This window comes from Cynocephalus volans, chromosome 16, assembly GCF_027409185.1.
Source record: "Cynocephalus volans isolate mCynVol1 chromosome 16, mCynVol1.pri, whole genome shotgun sequence".
In the NCBI taxonomy this organism is placed as follows: domain Eukaryota; kingdom Metazoa; phylum Chordata; class Mammalia; order Dermoptera; family Cynocephalidae; genus Cynocephalus; species Cynocephalus volans.
Window position 1 is genome coordinate 10752631 of NC_084475.1, and position 23230 is coordinate 10775860.

A 23230-nucleotide genomic window follows, 5' to 3' on the forward strand; every position below is an offset into this window, starting at 1 on the left:
TTCAAATCCCACACTATTCACATTCTTATGCTGATTTTCCTTACCCATGAACTTCTGCCTTCTTCCTAAGGAAAACCTCTCTGGTCATGATCGGGGAGGGGCAGAGTTAACTAAATATCTAATATTTCTTCTTTTCCCCCTTTTTCTTTCTTAGACCACCTCGAGATTTAGACTCCAAAGCTTGCATTTCTATTGGAAATCAGGTGAGAAAAATCATAACTGCTAGTTAATACCTTGGCCATTTTACATGTATGGGGCTATTTCAAAAAGTTCGTGGACAGATTCGTATTATCTTTTAATTCTATTTTTCCATGAACTTTTTGAAGTACGCTTGTATACTTTCTGACTGACTACTGAAAAAAACTATTTTCTGTAATGTGCTGTCAGAGGACGGGTCAGAAAAAGTTTGAGTTTGAAGGGAAATGGTATGTAAAGCGTTTGCTGTTTTGGATGGTGAATTAGAATCAGGCTATTGTGGTTCTGATAAAAGGTATGTGAGGAGAGTAGGTGATTCTGATGGGAGGGCATTTCTCAAATTTCAGACATAGATCTAGTTGCTGTCAGTCAGTAATGGATTACACACATAATTAAGGGGACATGGCTAAAGAACTGCAGTGTAGATAGTTTCAGCTGAGTCATTGGAAATCTGCATTGGAGATGGGTTCCTGGGTTGCCTGTGACAAACAAGTGACCTACGGTGGGAGCCTCCCTGGCACTTCTGTAGCTTCTGCATTTCAGAGACTGCTTTGACATGCCAGAAAAGCTTCTGGCCCAGAGATAATCCTTAGAATACTGGGAGAAACCAGAGAGAGACCAGAGAGAGTACAATGCAGTCTACGTCCAATTTATTTTCTCTTTCCTATTGCACTAATACTTTTCTCTCCTCCAGAACTTTGAGGTGAAGGCAGATGATCTAGAGCCTATAGTGGAGCTGGGACGAGGTGCCTATGGGGTGGTGGAGAAGATGCGGCATGTGCCCAGTGGGCAGATCATGGCGGTGAAGGTAGAGTTGATGTTTCCCCAAAAGTTTTATATGTGTGGTGTATACGTTTGTCCATCTCAATTGTAAACCAGCCCTTTTCACAGAAGTAAAACAAGTCTTGTTTCAACAGACTGAAACAAAAGATTATTTTTAGTGAATAGTATTTCCCTCCAAATGTGTGGAAGATGCTGCCTTGGTATGAGTTGCATTTACTTTCAATTTATTTTTTAACTAAGTCTCCCCCTGTCTCTCCTCCCACCACTTTTAATTTTTCCACAACCACCATATCATCATCACACTTAAAAGAGTTAACAATACTTCCTTAACCTCATCTAATACTTGGTCCAAATTTAAATTTCCTTGATCATCTCAAAGTGATTTTTTTTTGTTTGTTTTTATTTTGTCCTGTTGGTTTTTCAAATCACCATACAAACAAAATTTTTCATATTGCATTTAGCTGGTATGACTCATGTATCTTTTATTCTGTATTCTGCTGCTTTTAAAGACTTGTCCCTGAAAAATCAAGAAATCAGAACTGAGACAGAAAATTGTCTCCATTTGTGGAAAGCAAGGGTAAAATGCATCTAGAGTAAATTTGTATAGCTTTTGAGCTATTGGGAGAAATTTGGAATCATTCTATATTTCTTGAGTAGATGCTGGAGAAGCTTACAGAATTACCATCTCTAGATGAGTTAATACGAGGGTACTTTAAAAAGTTCATGGAAAGGGCCGGCCCCGTGGAGCATTTGGGTTCGGATCCTATATAGGAATGGCCGGTGCGCTCACTGGCTGAGCGCAGTGCGGATGACACCAAGCCAAGGGTTGTGATCCCCTTACCGGTCACAAAAAGACAAAAAAAAAAAAAAAATGTTCATGGAAAGATTCACTTTTTTCCTTTTATTCTTTTTTCCCCACAGACGTATTGAGGTACTCTTGTCTATGTGGGCCATTGTTAGAAATGATCAAGTAAATTGTATCCCTTTGCTTTTGTAGTATGAAGATATCTTTTCCTTGACTTGCAGATTTTCAGTCTGTTCGTCTGCTGACTCCATTCTAAGTAGGCAAAAAATGTGAAGGTCTAGTGAATTATATGTTTCCTGTCATTTAATAAAATAATTATGTTTCTGCAAGGCCACATTTATTTGCTGATGTGACAGGTTTTTCTTCTATCAGAAGCACTGGGATAGGAATGAACTGTTTCTCCATTTCTGCTTGATATCTCCTATTTTCTACAGCTGTCCCAATCCTCTTACAGTTGTTGTCTCTCTTTTACGTTTTCCCAAGGAGGGGCTTTTGGCTTTTTTTTTCTGAGGACCCCAAACAAGCAGCAAAGTAATCGATATTATAGCCTCTTTGTACTGAATGGACCTAATACAGTAAACCAGATGATTTTTGTAATTTGGAAATGCATTCCCAAACATTTACTCGCTCTCCAAAACATACTACCAGTTTGCTTCTTACCAGGGATTGTTCAGGAAATCAGATAAATCACAGTCTTCTTTATTTTCATTTGTTACGAATAGCTTATCACATAGGGTTTGTATTTGAAAGGTTTTGCTAGAGGTTGAGCTGTAAATTTTTGTACTGTTTTCAGGATGGGACTCATTAAAGTCCTTGCCTTGTAACTGACTCATTCACAAAGTAGTAACCACATATTTTCCACACATTTCCATTCAGCGGATCCGGGCCACAGTAAATAGCCAGGAGCAGAAACGGCTATTGATGGATTTGGATATTTCCATGAGGACGGTGGACTGTCCATTTACCGTCACCTTTTATGGTGCGCTCTTCCGGGAGGTAGGTGATCCTTCCAATCAAAGTCCAAGGAGAACACTAACCTAAAAAAAGAAGTTTTCTGATCACCTAAATGTCGAGCACAATCATGGTGCTCTTTCTTGTTTGACGCGTCTTATATAGAGGGTTTTACAGGGTGTGTGCAGTAATGGCATGACCTGGTACAAGGTTGGCTTGAAATTATGGTATTTTAAAACATGTTTAGCCCTTTTAAAGATGCTCCCATCTACCTTCTGTTTTAGTTTGTCTATTTTGGCAGAATTGTTTATATCAATTGTCTATAGACTGGTTTGCATAGATTTCTTAAAATGTGAGATATTCTGGTCTTTTGGCCACTTTATAAGTTCATGTAGCCTGCCTGTGTACCTTATAGGTGCACTATAATCTCTGTGCTCTATCTCTGTTTTCCACTTTACTGTTATGTGGATTATTAGGCTTCACTTTACTCTTAAATCCAGCCTTTTGACTGACTAGTGCTGGTGCTCCGTGTGGGAGACCAGACATGGAATAGGACCTAACACATGGACATCAGTAACAGTAAAGACTTGGATTTGGGGATTCTACTGATTGTGGCTGTTAGAAGTTAGATTCTAGTTTTTGTTAAGAAGTGGGAGATTACCTGTAGGTTCTGCTTGGCGGTTGCTGGTTTGCTCTTGGGAGATTATCTTGCATGTTTACAAATTCCTTTGAGATCTTGAAGGGAAACTGTGCATTTCCTTCAAAAACTCAAGCATGAAATAATTTGAAGGGCAGGTGTTAACTGTTTCTTTTTCTCCCTTTTCTCTCCTTTCTAATAATCTCTGAACCGACTGGTCTCCAGGGTGATGTGTGGATCTGCATGGAGCTCATGGATACATCACTAGATAAATTCTACAAACAAGTTATTGATAAAGGCCAAACAATTCCAGAGGACATCTTAGGGAAAATAGCAGTTTCTGTGAGTACATCATGAACCCTACTACAAGGAGAATGTTAGAAGTCTAGGTCTTATGTGTCTTTTTACCTCTGGTGTAAAGAAACACTGCCTGGACCATAACTACCATTCAATTCGTATCTGTTGAATGCATGAGTACCTTGGAGGATGGATGCACAAATGCTTTTCTTCAAATGCTTTTCTTTCTAAGCACTGTATAGAAGATTCCATCACCGACTTGGTTTGTTAAACTCTAAGTTAAATGCCTCTAAGCAGTGCATTCATGTGCTATGACTGCATTCTTGGTGTCTATCTTCTGATATTAGTTTATTTCAACTTTCATTTGTATATTTTTAAATGTTTTCTGAAGACTAGGCATAGAAGGAGGCAGAAGAAAAAGAAATAGAAAGAGGAGCTGCTACCTTAGTGGCGATTGAGGTTCAGGAGGGTGGAGAGAAAAAGAAATACTTGAGACCAAGTGAAAAACAAGATAGATTCGTGAGACATGCTCTTTCCTATAAGACACAGTCCTTTCTGGGAGGTGAAGTCCAATTTATGTGACTTCTTGTGTATTTTTTCTGGATTTGACCACCACTATTGAGTTAACACCTCACCCGGAGACCTTCAGCCAGGAATAATGAAGCTGGATATACTTAACATTCAATTTCTCTCCAGTGATGGGTGAATACATCTGTATTGTGTTTCTTTTGCAGATTGTAAAAGCCTTAGAGCATTTACACAGTAAGCTCTCTGTCATTCATCGAGGTAAGCATCCATGGACCTGCCTTGGCTGTTCCTTTTATAAGTTCATTTCTTTTACTTGGAGTCCCCCCACCCTGCCACTACCTGCCAGACTCGTGGAAGTGAAATGGAGCCAGGCAAGAGAACTAAGGGGCTTTCCTTTGGGGTTGGTTAGCCAACCGTATAAGTAGCTATTCTTTACCTTGGCTGAGGACACAAGAAGAAGACATGGACTTTATATTACACCTAAATTGAATATAAAATACCTGTTAGAACAATTAATGATAATAATGAAGAGAAGAGAGTGGGAAGGAATACAGGTAGGAAGAAGAATGTGTGTATCGACAAATGTGAAACTGATTTTAAGGGTTTTATCTAAAAAGTCTGAAATATTTAATTTATATTAGAGAATACATATAAGGTATAAAAAGTAATAAAAAGATTTATATATCTTCCATTTAGTTCAAAACTAAGATTATAAAGGGCAATTTTGAAAGCTTTTAGAATAATTTTTTTATGCTGATTTCATGTCCTTTGTGAAAAGTGTCACAAAGGGAAAAAATTAACTGTAATTTCTAATTCCATTATCCAGAGAAAACAATGCTTCATCTTTTGGGGTGTGTGGGTGGGTGGGTTATACCTTTCTAGTCTGAAAGACTTATTTAAAATATGCTCAGTAATACCCCTTCTCTGTGACCTGCCTGGTGGTCTGGAATATCTGGATTTACAATGCGTTACACGATATGACACATCTCTTGCAGAAGTTTCAGTCAAAACTGGTTGCTTTGATCCTATTTGGTGTATCATTGTATTACAGTCTGTCTTTTCATTCCTCCATCTCTTCTGCACTAAATATGCAATAGATCATTTTGAACTGGTCATTTGATTCAGTAAAAATTTTTTAAGTTCTTCCTACATGTATGGGGGCATTGAAGATAATAAAATAGGCAAAAGAAACAGATCTTTCCTTTAATGGATTCACAGTCCTACAGGACATGGACAAAACATGAAATAGAAAATCAAGTTGAAAGCAATAAGCAGTAAGTAACTGTGAGTCAGGGATGACAGTTAACTTTTGTGATGGGCAACTCCAGGAAAGGAAAGAGAAAACTAGTGGGGATTTCAGGCCCTCTGGTGGCAAAGAGATAAATCCTCGTTCTTGCTTTCAGACGTCAAGCCTTCAAATGTGCTGATTAATACTCTGGGCCAAGTGAAGATGTGCGATTTTGGAATCAGTGGCTACCTGGTGGACTCTGTTGCTAAAACGATTGATGCTGGTTGCAAACCATACATGGCTGTAAGTACAGCAGCTGGGGGGTAGCATCTGAGAACACAACTGCCAGCAACCATGCCAGGAAATAGGAGATGGATGGCCACAGAGGGAAAACTGAAATGGGCCTGAGACTCAAGAAATATTCTGCGTCATCTTTTTTCTTAAATGGTTCCTGTCTGAAATTCTTAGTCTCTTGCTTTATGTATTGTCTTAGTCCATTGAGGCTGCTATAACAAAATACCACCCACTGGGTAGCTTGACAACAACAGAAATTGATTTCTCATAGTTTTGGAGGCTGGGAAGTCCAAGATCAAGGCACCATCAGATTCAGTGTCTGGTGAAGGCCCACCTTTCTGGATCTTGCTGTGTCCTTACATGGTGGAAGGGACAAGGGATCCTGATGGGGCTTAGGGCACTAATCCCACTCATGAAGGCTCTACACTCATGACCTAATCACCTCACAAAGGCCCCACCTTCTAATACCGTCACATTGGGGATTAGGTTTCAACATATGGATTTTGGGAGAACACAAACATTATACATTATTTAAAAAATCAAGTAAAAGAGATACATTATTTGAAATGAACCTATAAGCCATACATACAGCCTGCACAGCTTTCCAACACGGAGTTGCTGGTGAGTGTTAACCTTATATGTTGAGGACAGCATAGTAAGTAGAATTTAAATTACCCAAACAAGGCAGTTAGATCAGTTATGAGAGAACCTCACAGAGATGAGAATTCATTGCCATTAGCAGAGACCTTGGGATCCCCTTTAACTAAAGGAACTTATGTCGGATTCTGCTTGGAAACGAACTTGTGCTTGGAACTGAAAAGATTCCTGTCCGTGCTTAGCTAAAAGTTGCTTAGGTCTGCTAACACCAGACTCTTGTTGATTCTTTTTACTGAGATCTGGACTCTTGGTGTTTTTAACAAGGATCATTCTAGATAGGCAAAGTAGCTTTATAACCTATACCCGGTTTCTTCTTAAGGTGAAATTGAAATCTGGTATGAAGAGACTTTGATCCATTGTTGTCTCCAAGAAAAGACTAACATAGAAGAAAGAAAATCCATGGAGACATTGATATTTATTGTAGTTACTGGGAGGCATGTTCAGAGCTTAAAACCCTCACTTGGCAGCTGGTGCTGCCCACACCCCCAGAGACTTTATTGAGTTAAGAATGTCATCTCAACCGTCTTTCCATTTTCTCAGTTGTCTCTCTCTTTTCCAGCCTGAAAGAATAAACCCAGAGCTCAACCAAAAGGGATACAGTGTGAAGTCTGATATTTGGAGTCTGGGCATCACAATGGTAGTGTATGACAGTCATCAGTGACTTTGAGGTCCTGGCCATGGAGCTGGAATGGGGTGGACTTTGGGACCAAGAAGGAAGTGTCCTAAATGCTGGTCTGGGGCATCCTTTCCTGCCTGATGCAGCAGGAGGTTTTGAGTGATAATTGTTTGTAGTGTGATATAGTAGAATTACTGAACTGGGATCGGACAGATCCATTTTTCTCTTTATTTTGCCTCTCACTAGTTGTCTGCCTTTGAGTAACTGACATCGTCACAGGGACTGTCTTATTGCCCTTATCCATAAAATGAGAGGGTATGGCTATATTCCTTATAGTTTAAAATTTAATTATTCTAGTCAAGGCAAGAAGCTTAAGCTACACAATGAGCACGGAGGTGTGTGGACCCTGATAGGGCTGTGTTATCCAGGACGTAGGTTATTTTTCCCGGGATATTTTTATCATAGAAGTCTTGGCTATTGGAGGTCATGTATATCCTAAAGACATAATAACAAGTAGGATAATATCCTTAGGCACATCTCTAAAGTTATACCAGCAGTGCCTTATTCATAACTTTGGTGATCATAAATTTTCAGTGTGTCACCGATGTCTGGAATTACCCACTGTGGTCCTGGCTCTTTCCCAGGCACGGCAGCTGATTAAGTCTTGTGAGTTATTTCATGTCTCTGCCCAGAAAACACATGATCCCGTAACTGCAAAGTGGCCTTTACTCAAGTCCAAAAATAGATCAGGTCCTAGCTTCCTTTTTTTTTTTTTTTTTTTTTTTTTTTTTAAACCATTTCACCGAGGGACCTGTAGATGGCAGCAGATGTATAGCTTTGTAAAGGTCTTAGGGTGAGAATTACTTCCCAGACCAAACGTTTCAAAACCTGGTTGCTTTACATCCTGAACTTTAATACTGTTGGCTTACAATTTTTATGAAATGCTACCTTGGGTTTTAGGGAGGGACCCGGTTTTAAATAAATTTAAATGACTGTCTCTAGTAAGATAGTTTTTGAAAATTGCTAGAGATTATTTATTGCCCCTCAAATTGTAGTTGATCTTTGCCTTTATATTTCACTTTGGTTCTCTGGGAACAAAATACGGACGATCCCCTATTATTTAAACCCTTGTCTCCTTGTTTCCTCTTCTGTCTAGATTGAGTTGGCCATTCTTCGGTTTCCCTACGATTCGTGGGGGACTCCCTTTCAGCAGCTCAAACAGGTGGTGGAGGAGCCGTCACCACAACTCCCAGCAGACAAGTTCTCCGCAGAGTTTGTTGACTTTACCTCACAGTGGTAAGAGAACTTCATCTCCCAAGTGTCAGTGCCAAAGAAGATAAGTGCTCATGAATTTCCTCCATCAGGTTTAATCCATCACGCATACATTCATTCCAAAAGCATTTATGGAGTCTGCCCTCCATGCTGGAGAAACAAAAATGACTATGTCACAATCCCTCCCCTCTCTGAACTCGAAGTCAGGTATGGGAGTCTCATAGATCAATAATTGGAGTACAATGGGGCATGTCCTTGATGGACGTATGTATAGGATTTGGGGAACTTGGAGGAAAGGCATCGGGATAGATTTTTCTGGAGGAGATAAATCCTGAGCTGAGACCATGAGAGGTATTTTCCAAGCAAAAGTGAATTAGAGGAGGAACGGTATTCCAGACAGAAGGAATATCACACACAGTGTCACAAAATCAAGGAACTCCTTTACAAGAGCGATAAGCAATTTGATGCTGATTAGGGCATAAAGAGAAAAGTGGTAGGACCCACTAGAGGTCTAGGGATAGGGAGTAGATGCAAAGAATTACTTTGCATCAAAGACAAGACAGTGGGAATCTTGAGAGTATTACTTGGGTATCTAGAAGTCTTGCAGAACTTTGATTCCTGCAGAACACTTGCTAACCGTGGACATACTTGCCCATGAGGTTATAATGAACAACGTTGAGGGTCTGAAAAGGGAATCCAAAGAAAGTTGGAGTGGAAAGAGGGAAAGAGCCATACCAGTGCAGTAAACTTTTTGTTTTCATGGAAACTGCCAGTGCAATCAAGGCAAGTAAGAGAGGGGATAGTACTCTGCAGACAATCGAGTGGTTTCTGTGTGCATAGTGGTCGTGATACTGCCAGTGCAATCAAGGCAAGTAAGAGAGGGGATAGTACTCTCCAGACAATCGAGTGGTTTCTGTGTGCATAGTGGTCATGATACTTAGCATCACTTGCTAGAAATGACTATTGCAAGTGCTGCTGGGAAGAGCATGCCAAGAGGAAAGGGCAAAATGGAGCCAAGTTAGTTTCTTTGGGCATCCTGCAGAAGCAGACATGCATTGGGAGGAAGACGATCAGAGATGGTGCTGAGCCCAGCTGTGACCCCCAGGGGGGAGCAATTCTGATCGCTCGTGCTAAAGGAGGGCCCAGAGCTCCGAAGGCTGTTGAGGTACAGAGGAAGCTGAAGTGCACCTTCCTCATGGTATCAATTTTTGCCTCCACACTCTCTGGAAGAAGGGTTCTGAACACAGCTTTTATTGGGAAACCTCATGAGGCAAAGCCAGAGCCCGTTGCTGTGAAACTAAGTCCTCTTGGACTTTTTCTTAGTTCCAGGTTCCCTCTCACTCCGGGTACTTTTCCCTAATGTTATATAAGACTAGCTTATGGTTTGTTTTTGTTTTTGGCCGAATGGCCGGAGAGGGGCTGGAGCACTGAGCTCTAGCACAATGTGTCGTTGGTGCCTGGGCTACTGAGGTGTAGACAGGTGTCCTCCTGTCTGTTTTCCTTGAGTGCATGTGCTGGATGTGGTGGTCCAACAGCCAGGTGAAGGTGGGTTCATGATTCTGTCCTCTGGATTCAAGAACTTGGTTTTTATTGGTGTTGCTTTGTTTCTGTTTTCTTTTTTTTTTTGCCCTATCCTCACATGTTTAAAGGTCACATAGGAAAAGGCATGAGTCATCTTGGATAGTTCAGAGCAGTAGTTCTCAGGAGGGGTGGTAACGGGAAGGATCTTATCTGGGGAAGGATCTTACCTAAGGAAGTCTCTTCAGACTATCCTTCCTATTACCTTTCTCCCACCTGCCCCTTTTCCTGAGATTCTGGATACTTCCGGAAACTTTGGTAAGAAGGAGGCTGGTGTGAAAAGCTGAGTCTCCCATTACGACCACCAGTTGAATCCGGTGGTTCTCAACTCTGGCTGCTCATTTATAAAATTAGCAAGTTTTCACAAGTTCTATCCCCTTGGCCTCCCCTTCAGAGATTCTGATTTAATTGGCCTGGGGAGGAGTCTGAATATCATTATTTTTCAAATATTCTCAAGTCATTCTAATGTACAGCTGGGGTGAGAACCCCAGGTTGAGATGTAAGATCTGTTGGCCTGCTATTAAATTGCTTCCTATTCCGAAGGCTTCTTACCCTCTAATTTTTGAAAAAAAATGATTCAATTACTTTATTTTTTTTTCACCAAAGTATTTTTTCTTAGAATTTTCCCCCAAAGAATCAGAACATTAAAGCTTTTTAACAGGTATTTAAAAAATGAAAACTCTCTAAGATAAATGTTTTCTAATTTTAAGGTGTGCACACATGGGTGGACATTCCAGATACCTCCTTATATTGTGGCCACACTGTGCCTCCCCTCCCTGCACGATACCCACAGTGTCTTCCTGGCCATCCCTCTGAGATTTTCCTTTTGCTCTCTTTTTCTCTCAATTTTAGTCCCAGCTGCCATAGTTCATTAATTCAAAAATTTTGAGCCGTAGACATGTTCCAGTTCCCTGGAACTATTAACTGTGTTAATACTGTTAACTCTGTGTCGTTTAATTTGCACTCAAGTAAGTCAATTTGTCTTGCTTATGAGTTTTACTAAAAATATTAATCATTGAAACAAAACCCAAATCTCTTCGACTTAGAAGTCATCAAATGATAAATTTTTCTTCAAATTTTTAGTATCACAGCTCTGGTAGAATCTGCTACTTGAGCGTATCAATTGTGGAGAATACTGAGTCATTTCTGTTGGTATGGAAATTGTGAAATAGAAGGAGAGCATTAATTCTGGATTTTATGGGCATTCTTACTTATCCTCAGTTGGACTTTTTAAAGAGTGCAGGCACTCCTGTTTCAGACTCCAGGTCAATAATTTTTTTTTTTTTTTTTTTGGCCTGCCATAAATTACCAATATTTTTTTTCGATACCCCCTAAGAATAAACATTAATTTATTTTGAAGCCAACTGAGTTAAAAAGTTGTCTCATGCTTCAAAAAATGATGCTGATTTTTTTTTTTTTAATAGATCTTATGATTTGCCTAGATCTTTATGGAAACAATTTTATTATATATGCATATATTAACATATGGGTACATACTTCCACCCAATAGCAACCTGGTTATTTCACTTGTTTTATTACTGACAGTTTTAAGTTTAATTTGGAGCTGGATGGAAAGGGTGGAAAAGTGATTGTTACTGAAGGACACCTCTTCTATTTTTTGATGAAGAGAAGAATATAGCCTATGAACGTCACTCTCTTTTATCGGCTATGTTTCTGTTTTCCAACATATAACACTGTACTATTGAGATACATCCTCATAAAAGGACCCTCGCTTGACTGAACATCATGTTTTGGTATTTTTAAAACATAGTCAGGCTATGGTCCTTCCAGAATTCTCAAAAAGCCCCAACTCTTTATGGTAAGTGGGGAAGGGGAACTACACGTTTAGAAAGTGAAACATTTAATCTCAGATTTCAAGATAGGTACCTCTGTGTTTTTATCTCCTACATCTGCTTTGGGTTAAATGTAGGAAAAGGACACATTACTCACAGGCTAGGTAATCTGTCAGAGTATGAGGGTACTTCAAAAAGTTGGTGGAGAAATGGAATTGGAAGATAGTTCGAATCTTTCCGTGAACTTTTTGAAGACCACTTATACTTATAACCTTTAGTGGGGTGCATCTTACCCAAGCATTTGATATCACGTTGCTGCTGGGTGCTGTAAAACTGCATCCAGAGGTCAATGTGGTAGCCACACTCCTCTGGCCCATCACTATTGATAGCTGCTTGTGTCATTTGACAATAAATCATGATTTGTGGAGTGGAGCAGAAAGCACTTACAAGTTCTTGTCATCACACCCAAAGTCAGATCTAGAGCCCATAGTTCCAGCTGCTGTATTTCTTTTGCAGTAACATCAGAGAAATGTTTTCTTGAAGACGAGAAAGAAAATCAAGGCATTTTTCTCTTATGAACCTGAAGAAAAAAAAAAACAATGATTTCTTACAAACACTTCCTTTCTGTATGTATTTTGAAATAGGATGACTGAATGATATTTTCTTCTTTTTTCCACACATCACTTTATTATCATAGGGGTTTTAAAGAGTTCCTGGGTGGGTAGTACTGACTGTATGGGCCTTGTTTGTGTATTCATAATAGAGAAGTCTAACAGAAAAGCCTTACATTCTAGGCCTGCAGAAAGGTTAACAAATGAATTTCTCAAAAACATGGTATCTTAGCAGGATTAAACTTTGCAAGTTAACTTCTTCCTATGAGTTCACAGAAGGAAGTCACTGGAAGTCAACTGCTGAGTGCCAAAACAGCTAGACTTCCTTCTTGCTTTTCCTCCAGGCCTATTGAAGAGTCTCAGTGACCAGCCTGCCAGCCTGATGGCATACTGGAGTGTGCAGCAGGTCCACTCAGACGTCGACACCGATTCCGAGAAACTAGTATAAAACAAAGAAAATCAAGTACAGTCTCTTGCTTGTTCAGGAATAGTAAAAAGAGAAATGGTTATCTGTTTAGCTTATGGCAAATGTATGGCTGGAGAGGCGCAATATGTTTTTATTCTGTGGATGCACCAAATAGCCCTTCTTGGAAATAATTGGGGGAATTCAAATAGGCAGAAATCCTCTGGTCAGCACAAACTTCAAGCTAGCAAATCTCAAGACAGCATGAAGCTGTTTTTTAGTGTCAGCCACGGTCAGAAGCGTGTGTTGTGGCATTTGGAAAAGGAATTAGAGCAGTTAGCTAATTGCATGCTTGAAAATGACAAGCCACTTGAAAATTCAAAAGTCTGACTCAAATCCAAAAAGAAATTGGTGCAGCTTTGAACTCCACAGTTGTTATTTTATACCGAACTTCAAGCACTTCCTATTAAACGTGGAAAATTTGCTTTTTCGCCTAACCTTATCCTGAGGATTTTGCTATTTTTAGCCCACGTGTTAAAGTGTTCTTGATTTAAAAGATGAAGAGAATGGGTTTTATCAATGATATTAATTCAATAGACAGACTTGCTATGCTGTGTAAGTATTTTGCATCAGTACTCTGCAGTAGTGTTTGGAGTAAATTTGAGCTCTCTATTCAAGGACTGTAAGTGAAGAAATAGCCCGCTGGCCAGCAGTTTCAGAAGTTTCAGGAATCCTTAACACTTTATATTGGATCAGCTTGGGGCACTTTCACCATATTTTTCTCATGCAGTTAAAAAAAAAAATTCTGGAGACATTATCATAAACTTTGCAGAAGTGAGAAGATAAGATATCCTGATTCAAAATCACCCCTGTTTAAAACATGGAAGCATTTAAGCTCTTCTTGGAAAAAGAAAGTTTTATTTTGTTGTCTGATCTACTAAATAAAAGGTCAAAAATCAGCAATACCCCAAAGATCCCTGGTTGGTAAAAGAGGCCATCGTTTTCACATTTGAGAAACAAACTTTTCTTCCTGTCAGTCCTTTGGTTCTGTTGTTGACTGATGAAAGCTGGTAACAGAAAGCTGGTCACGGTCCTCAATGAGGATGTTTCAAATTCAATGCCGAGTCGGAGTCTATATACAGATGCTTGAAGTCAACCACTTGAATATTGAGTGTGGATTTAATGTTGTGTTGGTGCTTTTTATTATTGATTTAGCAAGTTAAATCACTCAAATTATAGAGAAGAATTTCTGGTTTTCGATTTGCTTTGAACAAGAGCCAGAAATTCAGGGCCTTTGTACATTTGCCTGTTTGTTTTTTTACTAGAGCCTATGTACGAGTCGGCAATACTCCTAGGATCGCATTGCTTCTTCTGTTTTCTTTCTAGATGAGGTAGCTCTTGAACACAGAAAGAAAAACTTTTGCTTCCTGGGGCATGGTGAGGGCCGGTGTGCGGGAAGCACTAGTGGTGACATGTGCCCAAGTGACAGACAAACCAGCTGGAGATGCTTCTTTTAAGTGAATTCCCTCTCAGAGAAGGAGATAGGTAGCAGCAAGGAGGGCCATCCTATTACACATAGCCCAGGGTTTCTAGACCTCTGCCTTAATGACACTTTGGACTGGGTCATTCTTTGTTGTGGGGAACCGTTTTATGCGTTATCAGACATTTAGCAACATCCCTGGCCTCTACCTGTTAGTTGCTGGTAAGACCCCCCACACCCGTTGTGACAACCAAAACTGTCTTTGACACTGACAGATAACCCTAGGGGCCAAAATTACCTGCAGCCGAGAACCACCAATGAAGCGTTATAGACCGTCAGGATACAGGTACATGCAAAGCATAAGTGGGAGTTACAAGGTCTCATTCATTTCACTCAGGCACACATTCCCATATCAATCTGACTTTGACAGTTGATGGTTCCTCTTTCTAATGTGCTCTTATTTTTATCCTCAGTTGAGATGAAACTTTCTCTCATAGGTTGTCTGGTCACTGAGGTCACTAGGTCCTAGGTCTGCCCTCAGTTCCAGGTTGAAACTTCTCTCCTCACATCTACCTGTCTCAGGTCCCCTGGCTTCTACCCACAGCATTGCCTGGAATAAACTGGTAGGCTGCTTTTAAGTTGTTTTGGTTCAAAAGTTTCCTCTTTTTTTTAAAAAATTTTTTTCATTTTGTTTTGTTTTAATTCACAGTTTCTCAAAGTGTCTCAGCTACTTCACTCTCTTACGGTTCTGTGCCTTGTCCCTTATTGTGATTAGCTTAGGTGGGTGGAACAGAGCTCATGTCACACATGCTAGGTCTCATTTGCTCAAAATGATCCATTAGCACAAATCCCAGCAACCCGATAATCAGTCACATTTTAGTTCCCTCAACTCCAGGCAAAGTTTCTTTCCATCCGTGCTGCATAATTTTGTGGTGCAATGAACACAAGAGTCTGTAGGTTGCCTTGTGAATAATAGTTTTTGAAATCATCCTTTTCTCCATTCTGTAACCTGGGATTCCAGAAACAAGTTGCTTCTTTTCTTGTTTTTTCATTTGAGGGCTGGGCATAGATAGAGGCTAGGGGTGGGTTGAGGATAGGGGTGATAGGTTGGTGTCTTCGTCTTGTGGTTTTGTTACTGTTGCCTCCGGTATCAAATACTATTAAAGCATCTGTGTCTCCAGGGAGCTGGATGAACAGAAGCCACTCGACAGTAGTGTATGACCATAAAGTATGTCTAAGAAGAGTCATTGCTAAGTCACTGACTGAGTGTGCTTTCTCTTTTATCAGCAAACATGTTGTAAACACGTAGTGTTAGCTTAGAAATTTTATGAGTTTATTGCTTCTCTCTCAGGCATTTTATACGTTCATGGGAACTAGAAGCAAGGAAAACCAGGTAGTGGAAGACAGGGAAGAGATAACAAATGTAATATAAGGAACACCTGCCAATTTATTTGCCAGCAGAGATCGGATTTAAAGCTGCTTTGAAGGAAAGTAGATGCATGTTTAGAAATATAATGGCTGTAGATCAAGAAAGTTTGTGTGTAATTGGGAAAGAATCAAAAGAAAAGTAAATACACACACACACACACACACACACACACACACACACACACACACACACACACACACCCCTATTTTTCACATTAAGGTACACCCAGAGTGATTTAAAAACATAATTTGTAAATGTAAAAGAAGAGGAAAGACAAGATAGGAGGCCTGTGTTTTCAATACATTTTTAAAGCTGATTATGTTTAGTGTCCCACAGGTTCTGAAATCCTAGTCTAGTGAAAATACAGGTGGTGTCTTGGATTTTAATGAAATTAATTTTTTTTTCTTTAAGCTTGAAGAAGAATTCCAAAGAACGACCTACGTATCCAGAGCTTATGGTGAGTGTTGTTAATGTGAACGTGTCCAAACTAACAGCTAGTAAAGGTAAAGTAACTAAGACCTAAATTATAATCAAATACCTGTATTAGAAGAGTTGATTCATTGAGCCATCAGTGACAGGAATTGAACTCAAAAAAAAAAAAAAAAAGAATTGAGTCCTTCATTTATCCTACATCCTTCTTTAATGTAAATTTACTTGCTGCATCTAAGTAAATGTGGAATGTGGGAGAAACCCATTTCGGGGGGAACTATTATAAAATTTGGACTATTTACTAATTTGTGTTAACTCCTCCCTCGATTTGTTTTAATTATCAGGGTTTTAATTCTAGCAGGGGAAGAAAGAGTTATGTTCACGCACAGTTTCAAAGGATAAGAGCACACGTTGATACCCTGTCGTACTGGAACACGGTTTCTCAGAAGGTGTTAAGTGCTTGCTCCTATCCTGTCCCACTTAACAAGGAGAACGGTCTTCAAGAGCAACTCAGGGCATGTCAGAGAACTACAGGTTCCTGGTATCTCTTCACAGATGGTGTGGTGAGGTTGCTCAGACATGGGGAGATACAGCTTGCAAATGTCAAGTCAGGAAGAGTTACAGAAAGCTGGTCAGGAGAGTGTGTGATAGTCACAGCCACTCATAGGGGTTTTCAGTTCCGTTGGTTCAGCTTTGATTTAAGGCTAGATCATTCTCTAGCTGGATGCAAGGCCATCTCCTTGGGCCTGCATTGTCCCCTTTATAAAGGCCGTCCCAGATGCTCAATACATTACCAGCTTTATTCAAGACCCATAGCTGAGGAAGAAAGGATAACTAAAGTTTGAGCAAATCTTAGCATAATACATGTTTAGGTTGGATATTTCCTCCCTGATTGTTTTTTGATAGCCAGTCAGATGTCTTTTCAGTCCTGTCTACCCTTTTCTGGTATGCTTACGCAACCCCTAGAGCATTTTAAAATTAATTTCACATAAAGTACAATGGGCATAGACTGGTTCCTGTAGGAGTCTATGATTCTATTTTAAAGTTGCTTTGTTTTGTAACTAATTTCAGATAAAAGAAGAAAATTTTCTTTTTGGGGGGGCCGTGGCTGGCTGGTATGGGGATCTGAACCCATGACCTTGGTGGTACCAGGCTGTGCTCTAACCAACCGAGCTCACCAGCCAGCCCTCTCCATATTTTAAATAGCCAGAAATATATAGAACATTTTCTTATCAAGTGGCTTCTTAGAAATTTCACTGGAACATTCTCGAGGGAAAAAATGCTTAACGTAAATTGGTAGCTGAGGTTGAATTCTACTTCCCAACGTATTCTAACACTGTGATATTTTATGGCCTACATATTTTTAAAAGATGTTTTGTTGAAACATATTGATGGTCATATTTGTGGGGTACACAGTTATATTTCAATACATGTATGCAATGTGTGTTGATCTATTTAAGGTAATTAGCCTTGTTATCATTGCAAAACTTAATCATTTGCGATGTACACAAAGAATTTGATCTCCTTTCTTCTGGTGGTTTGGTTACATGCAGTGAGACATTACTGATTATAGATTTCTGGATTGACTGTACACCAATAGGGCTTATTTTTCCTGTCTTGCTGTACTTTTGTGTCCATTAATCATCCTTTTACTCTCCCTCCTCCCCCGCCTTCCCACCTCTAGTAACCATAGTTCTCTGTCCTTTTAACAGTGAAAATTGTTATTATTATTATTATTTGTTTTTGTATGTTTGCTTGTTTTGTTTTGTTCTCTTTTTTTAGCTCCCACATATGAGTGAGAACATGCGGTATTTCTCTTTGTCTATGGCCTACGTGTTAATGTGACAAGATCATGTGGGTCTCCCCGCCTCCTGCTTCTTATGGCTTTAGTCTTTGTGGTACTGGAAATGGACTTGCCTTTTAAGGCTGTAACTGTTCCTTGCTCTTCTGTGGAATTGAGGTTTTTAAATGGAAAATTTGAGTCCAAACTTCCTGACTTTAGCATTGGGAAAACACATGCTGAGAGGCTATTGTTTAGATTTGAGGAGTTAGTGAAGAGGTAGGGAGAGGAAAAAAAAATTATTTTTCCAGGTAAAGGACAGTATAATTAAGGTCCCAACCTAGACATGTACTTCTTATAGAAATTCCAAATGTTTTTCTCCCTAACTTGAATTGGGGGGTATACATGCTTTAAGATCATCTCATTTGCTTATTTTCTTAAATTTTTACTGAGGGACATGACATGATAGGATTTGTTTTTTTGGAGTAGGTACAAGCTAACTTTTTCTGTAAACAGCTGGGTAGTATTTTAGGCTTTGTGGGTCAGGCAGGTGCTGCTACAACTACTCGACTCTGCTGTTATAGTGTGAAAGCAGCCACATTCAATATGTTTAAAAAACTGGGTGTGGGTGTATTCCTATAAAACTTTATTTAAAAAACAGGCAGTGGGCTAGATTTGGCCCCTGGGTCATAGTTCGCTGACCTCAGTTGTCGATAATAACCACTAGAAACGATAACCAGGTCATTCAAGTGATTGCCCAGTGCAGTGATGATGTTCTCCAAATATCTTGCAAAGTTCTAGATTGAATTACAATGTTAAACAAGGATGCCTGCACCCATAGAAGATTGTAGTCTTAAGGGATGGGGTTTTGTGCATGGAGTATGGTGACCTGCTGGGGACTGTAGCTTGCCCCTTTGCTCCTGGTGGTATGTTCACGGATCTTCGTATTTTCTGCAGGCACAGCAGTGAACCTAAATGGTACAGAGTACTCCCTGCTTGTACCTGGCTCCTCTTTTGGGAGATCCAGCCTGGGACTATGGTTAGGGGGTTATTCCCGGTGACCCATTTGCTGGTCTCCTTGTTGCTGTCCTTGCTATTCTTGGTTCATTGCTTATAGAAGGGACTGGGTTCCCTCCCAACCTTTTACAGCCTCAAAACCCACACATGAAGGCAAGTCAGACTTTCCATTTTGACATGCCTGCCTTCCTGCTTTCCCTTCCCCCTGTCCTTCTGGGAATAACTAAAAGATGTCTAGGATTTTTTTTAAATTAAAAATGTCAGGTCAGGTTATTTAATTCATTCATAGACTCAGGCTATATGCACCAAACTAATAGCCAGCAGCAGAACAAGAGTCAAGGTGGGCTTGGCAGGCATTGAAAGCAGTCACCAAGATAATCTGAGGTTTGGCGTGTCCTGTTTTGATAGTAAAAAGCTTTTAAGTACATTAAAAGATCTCCAAATGTCAAGAGGATGTGGGAAAGTGAATAAGCATGATGGTAAAGCATTTGGTAAGTGTGCTGTGTAAGTGGTTAGCACTCAAAAGTTATGCTGCTATTTGGTTGTCGAGGGAACTCAAAAAGAAAGACCAGGACCCAGGGCTCCAGCTGATATTGTGGGTGTGAGGCTCTGAGCCAGCCCCCAACCTGTATCCTCAGATGGGCAAAGGCAGAAAACCTCTTTTCCACTTTCTGAGTCATGATCCTTAACAGTGGCCACCTACCTTCTTTTGGGTTTTATTTCTTTTTTTCTTTTCCCATTGCATTGTTTTCTAAAACTTCCATGGGTGGGCATTCAGTTCCCCACAGAGCTGATTCATCCAGCCCTCTGCTGTCAGGTTTAAAACAAATATAATTAGAAAACCTACAGCTAGGCAACATGAAGGTTGTAAACTAAAATCCCTAAAGTCAGGGGAAAGTGAGTGAGTCATCTACATGTCTGCATGCAAAAATGTTCATATTTAGCTGCTCAACTAGTCATTGAAAATAGTACCACCAGACAAAGGGGGAAGTGGGTGTGGCAGGTGAGGAGAGTACATGGCACTAGGCTCCCCTGAAGTAATTGCCCTTTTCGGTTTGTTTGGTTGGTTCTATGTCTACCGTGAGACCTATGGATCATGACCTGATGTATCTTCTTCTAATCAGAGATGGCAGTTTCCACTCTGACAGCTGAGTACTTACTGTTAACAAAGTGGAGCAAGTCAGGGAGGATTGTTCTGGTGTAGAGTGAATGTCTTCATGTCCAGTATTGTTTTGAACTGTGTGGCCTCTTGAATCATACTGAGCCTGTTCCCCCAGCAAAGTGCAAGTTTACTTAATTGGAGCCATGTGAATAGAGATATTCTTTCCTTTTCAATCTTTAATCTCTGAGTTGAATTTTCTCTCCACATACCTGGAGTTTGGCAGTCTACATTATTTTCTAGATGGGTCAACTCTTCATCGGCAGAGACATAAGTGTAACTCATGGCTGGAGATGTGGCTTAGAAAATGGCTTTAACTGTTTCAGGCCAAACCAGCTCTCCAATGTGAAGGGCAAAGACTCCCTTTTTTGTACATTTATTGTCCAAAAAACTGATTTCTCATTCTACCACCCTCTTCCTGAGAAATGAAAGTGCACAAATCTATGACATTTCTAATTATTTTACTACTGTATCAGTCTAAAATGACTTTGAGGGAGGCAGGATTATTTGTCAAAGAAGATTATTTATAAATCAGGGTTGTCTGTGAATTCGGATGGTCTTTGCCAGTCTTTGTATTTAACTATAGATGGGATCTACAGAGCATAACTACATATATTTTTCAAAAAGTGATGCATTTTTTTTTGTACTGGAAACCTAGAGATATCAAAACGGGAGGAATGGCAATGAAGATATATTGTTTAAATGTTTGTGTCACTAGATGCATGCTTGATTTTGGAAGGGGTAGGAAGAGTCCAGCTTAACCATGAAAGGAATACTCGGTCCATTTGCAAAAGAGATCCATTGAATTGCTAATCTCATATATTGTCAGTGACAAATAGTAATAACATGTATTTTTCTTTTCTTTTCTTTCCCAGCAACATCCGTTTTTCACCCTACATGAATCCAAAGCAACAGACGTGGCGTCTTTTGTAAAACAGATTCTTGGAGACTGAAAACAATAGACTTAATCACTTGACCCTAAGGTGGATTGGTGGGTTTACCGGGTGAAGCAAGTTCACTACAGCGCCAACAGAAAGTCATCTTTGAGATAATTTAACCCTGCCTCTCGAGGGTTTTTTCTGCCCATTTTCTTTTTTTCCCCTCCTAAGGGGGCCTTGGAATCTATAGTATAGAATGAACTATCTAGATGGAAGAAATATGATAAAGGCTTAGGACTTAAAAAAAGTGATTAAATATTTAATGATGTGTCCTATGAGTCCTGGAGCTTCTCAGACTTCTCTTGTTCTTTACAAAATGAATGCATTGGCCCTGGCAAAAAGGTGCTACAGTAGTGATGAAATTGTAAGTAGATGTGTAGTTTGTCCCACTTATTATTTTAATATTTATCTTTAAGCGCTTGGTTGAAAAGATCCCATTTTATGCAAGGAGATACAAAAGGCAAGGTTGGGTTGGCAATATTTATAGGGCTTTTATTTTTTAAGTTCAATCTGTGGTCCAGAAGGAATTATTTAATATGCATTTTTGAGAATATTATAAAAATGTCAAAAAGGAGCTCTTCTTGTGAAATGTCTGTCCCAGCTGTTGTGGCTGCTGCCACATTTCCAAACTTCTGCTCAATCTTGAGTAAACACCACATATTTTAGGGGAAATGGCAAGGTAACCCGGTCATACTCTTTACCCAACTTTGGAAAACATAAAAGTCATTTTTATCACAGCTCAAAGAGTACCAAATCTGATTCTCTTAACATTTGTGGTATATATTAGTGGAAGGTGATTTGTGATGTGATTTGATATTTATCCATCTACCTATGCGTGTGTGTGTGTGTGCATGTGTGTGTGTGTGGTGTGTGTGTCTGTGTGTGTTTGGTAAATCACAAGTCTTGCCAAGTGGCTTCTATGAACATCTCTATTTGGTAAGGAGGACATTTGTCAGTCTTGAGGGGAGATATGTCAAACCACAGAGAGAACTGGTGCCTTCTTCTGCTTTTGACCCTGCTGCAATGTATAAGCCCCAAGGATGCCTTTGTAGTTAATGTGATCTTTTGCTTTGTGTGTTTATTTCCTTGGTTGATGAAGAGGCCTTACTATCAATGGAAAGGCTGCATAGAAGACAGTGAAAGGCAGTTAGTAGTTCTTCTATAAGATGAGGAGACACTGGGGAGGGTTGAATTAGTTCCGAGAAATAGACCACCAAATTTCCACAGGTTGTGTTGAGGCCACAGTTTTCTTTGGCAGCACCTGGTAGTCAGCACCACCATAGGTGGCTAGCTCCATCGTGAATTCCTAGCAGGTTGACTAAGCAACCCAAGTTGTTTCTCGTGGCTAAATACACCCACACGTTCTCTGATTTGGGGCTCTAGATTCCTCTAGGATCGAGAAGTGAAGTTATTGACAGGGAATATATAGACTTGTTATAAATAACCAGGAACCTTTGTTTTCCAATCTTGTGCTTATAAAAGTCCACTCTCGGAATACAAGGATTTTGATTTTAAAAAGAAAGAAAGAAAAATCCCACTCTGTTTATTTCCTTGCTTCAAGTTCATGAATATGGAGAGGATCTCTCCCTCAAATGCTCCCTTCCTTACCTTTTCATATTTTGAAGTGAAATCACATGTTTTGCTCTGTTTGTATTTTCTCCTTCTCGCTGATGGCAGGTGCCCAGAATATGATAATTTAAAACATTTCCTATTCAGTTCCAAGAGATATCTGTTTGATTAGCCATCAGCTTCACCTGCTTGGAAGCTATTTCTGCATTTTTTTTTTTTTTAGCCAAAAAAGGGGTATTCTTGTAGTGATTACATCCAATCACTTTTCACCCACCTTCCCAAATCTGGAAGTTCCTCTCTTTGAGACCAAGAAAAAGAAATCACATCTGTATTCCTTGTTCTATTCACTTATCTTATGAAAACAGAAAGTAGTAGGAAAAAAATCTGGAGTCACTCCATTCTAGCTTTTGGTGATATATGTAAAGTAAATCTTTCTGGTCTGGATCAGATTACTCTTGCCTGCTTTTCTACTTTGAAACATTCTTAACAGTGTGTATTACTCATATGTATGTCTCTGTAGTCTGTGAGCCCAGGGCCCAAACTTGCAAAACAATCATAGTAGGGTATGGAAGGAGTTAATCTATAGTTCACAACCCTGGTGCACAATGAAATCTTCAGGGAGCTTGTGAACTCTGTTAATGCCAATACCCAAGCCCCCAGGGATTTGGATTTAATTGGTCCAGGGTGGGGCCTGGGAAATTGGTGTTTTTTTTAGTCATCATGTGGTTCTGATGTGCAGCAGGGTTGAGAGCACTGGTCTAGTACCTTCTCAAGAGAGAAT

At 39.8% G+C, this 23230-nt stretch overlaps 1 protein-coding gene across 5 annotated transcripts in view; it reads left to right on the forward strand.

Moving 5' to 3' along the window:
* Positions 1–21454, forward strand: part of MAP2K6 (mitogen-activated protein kinase kinase 6) — a 106002-nt gene extending 84548 nt beyond the window's left edge. For all 5 annotated transcript variants that reach the window (XM_063081099.1, XM_063081100.1, XM_063081101.1 and 2 more), the window contains exons 3-12: positions 155–203; positions 890–1003; positions 2660–2779; positions 3597–3713; positions 4403–4454; positions 5600–5727; positions 6935–7012; positions 8148–8287; positions 15969–16014; positions 20818–21454. In XM_063081099.1, coding sequence (XP_062937169.1) covers positions 155–203; positions 890–1003; positions 2660–2779; positions 3597–3713; positions 4403–4454; positions 5600–5727; positions 6935–7012; positions 8148–8287; positions 15969–16014; positions 20818–20895 — 922 coding nt within the window. In that variant the 3' untranslated portion in view covers positions 20896–21454. The remainder of the gene's footprint in view (positions 1–154; positions 204–889; positions 1004–2659; positions 2780–3596; positions 3714–4402; positions 4455–5599; positions 5728–6934; positions 7013–8147; positions 8288–15968; positions 16015–20817) is intronic.
* Positions 21455–23230: the final 1776 nt, after the last annotated feature.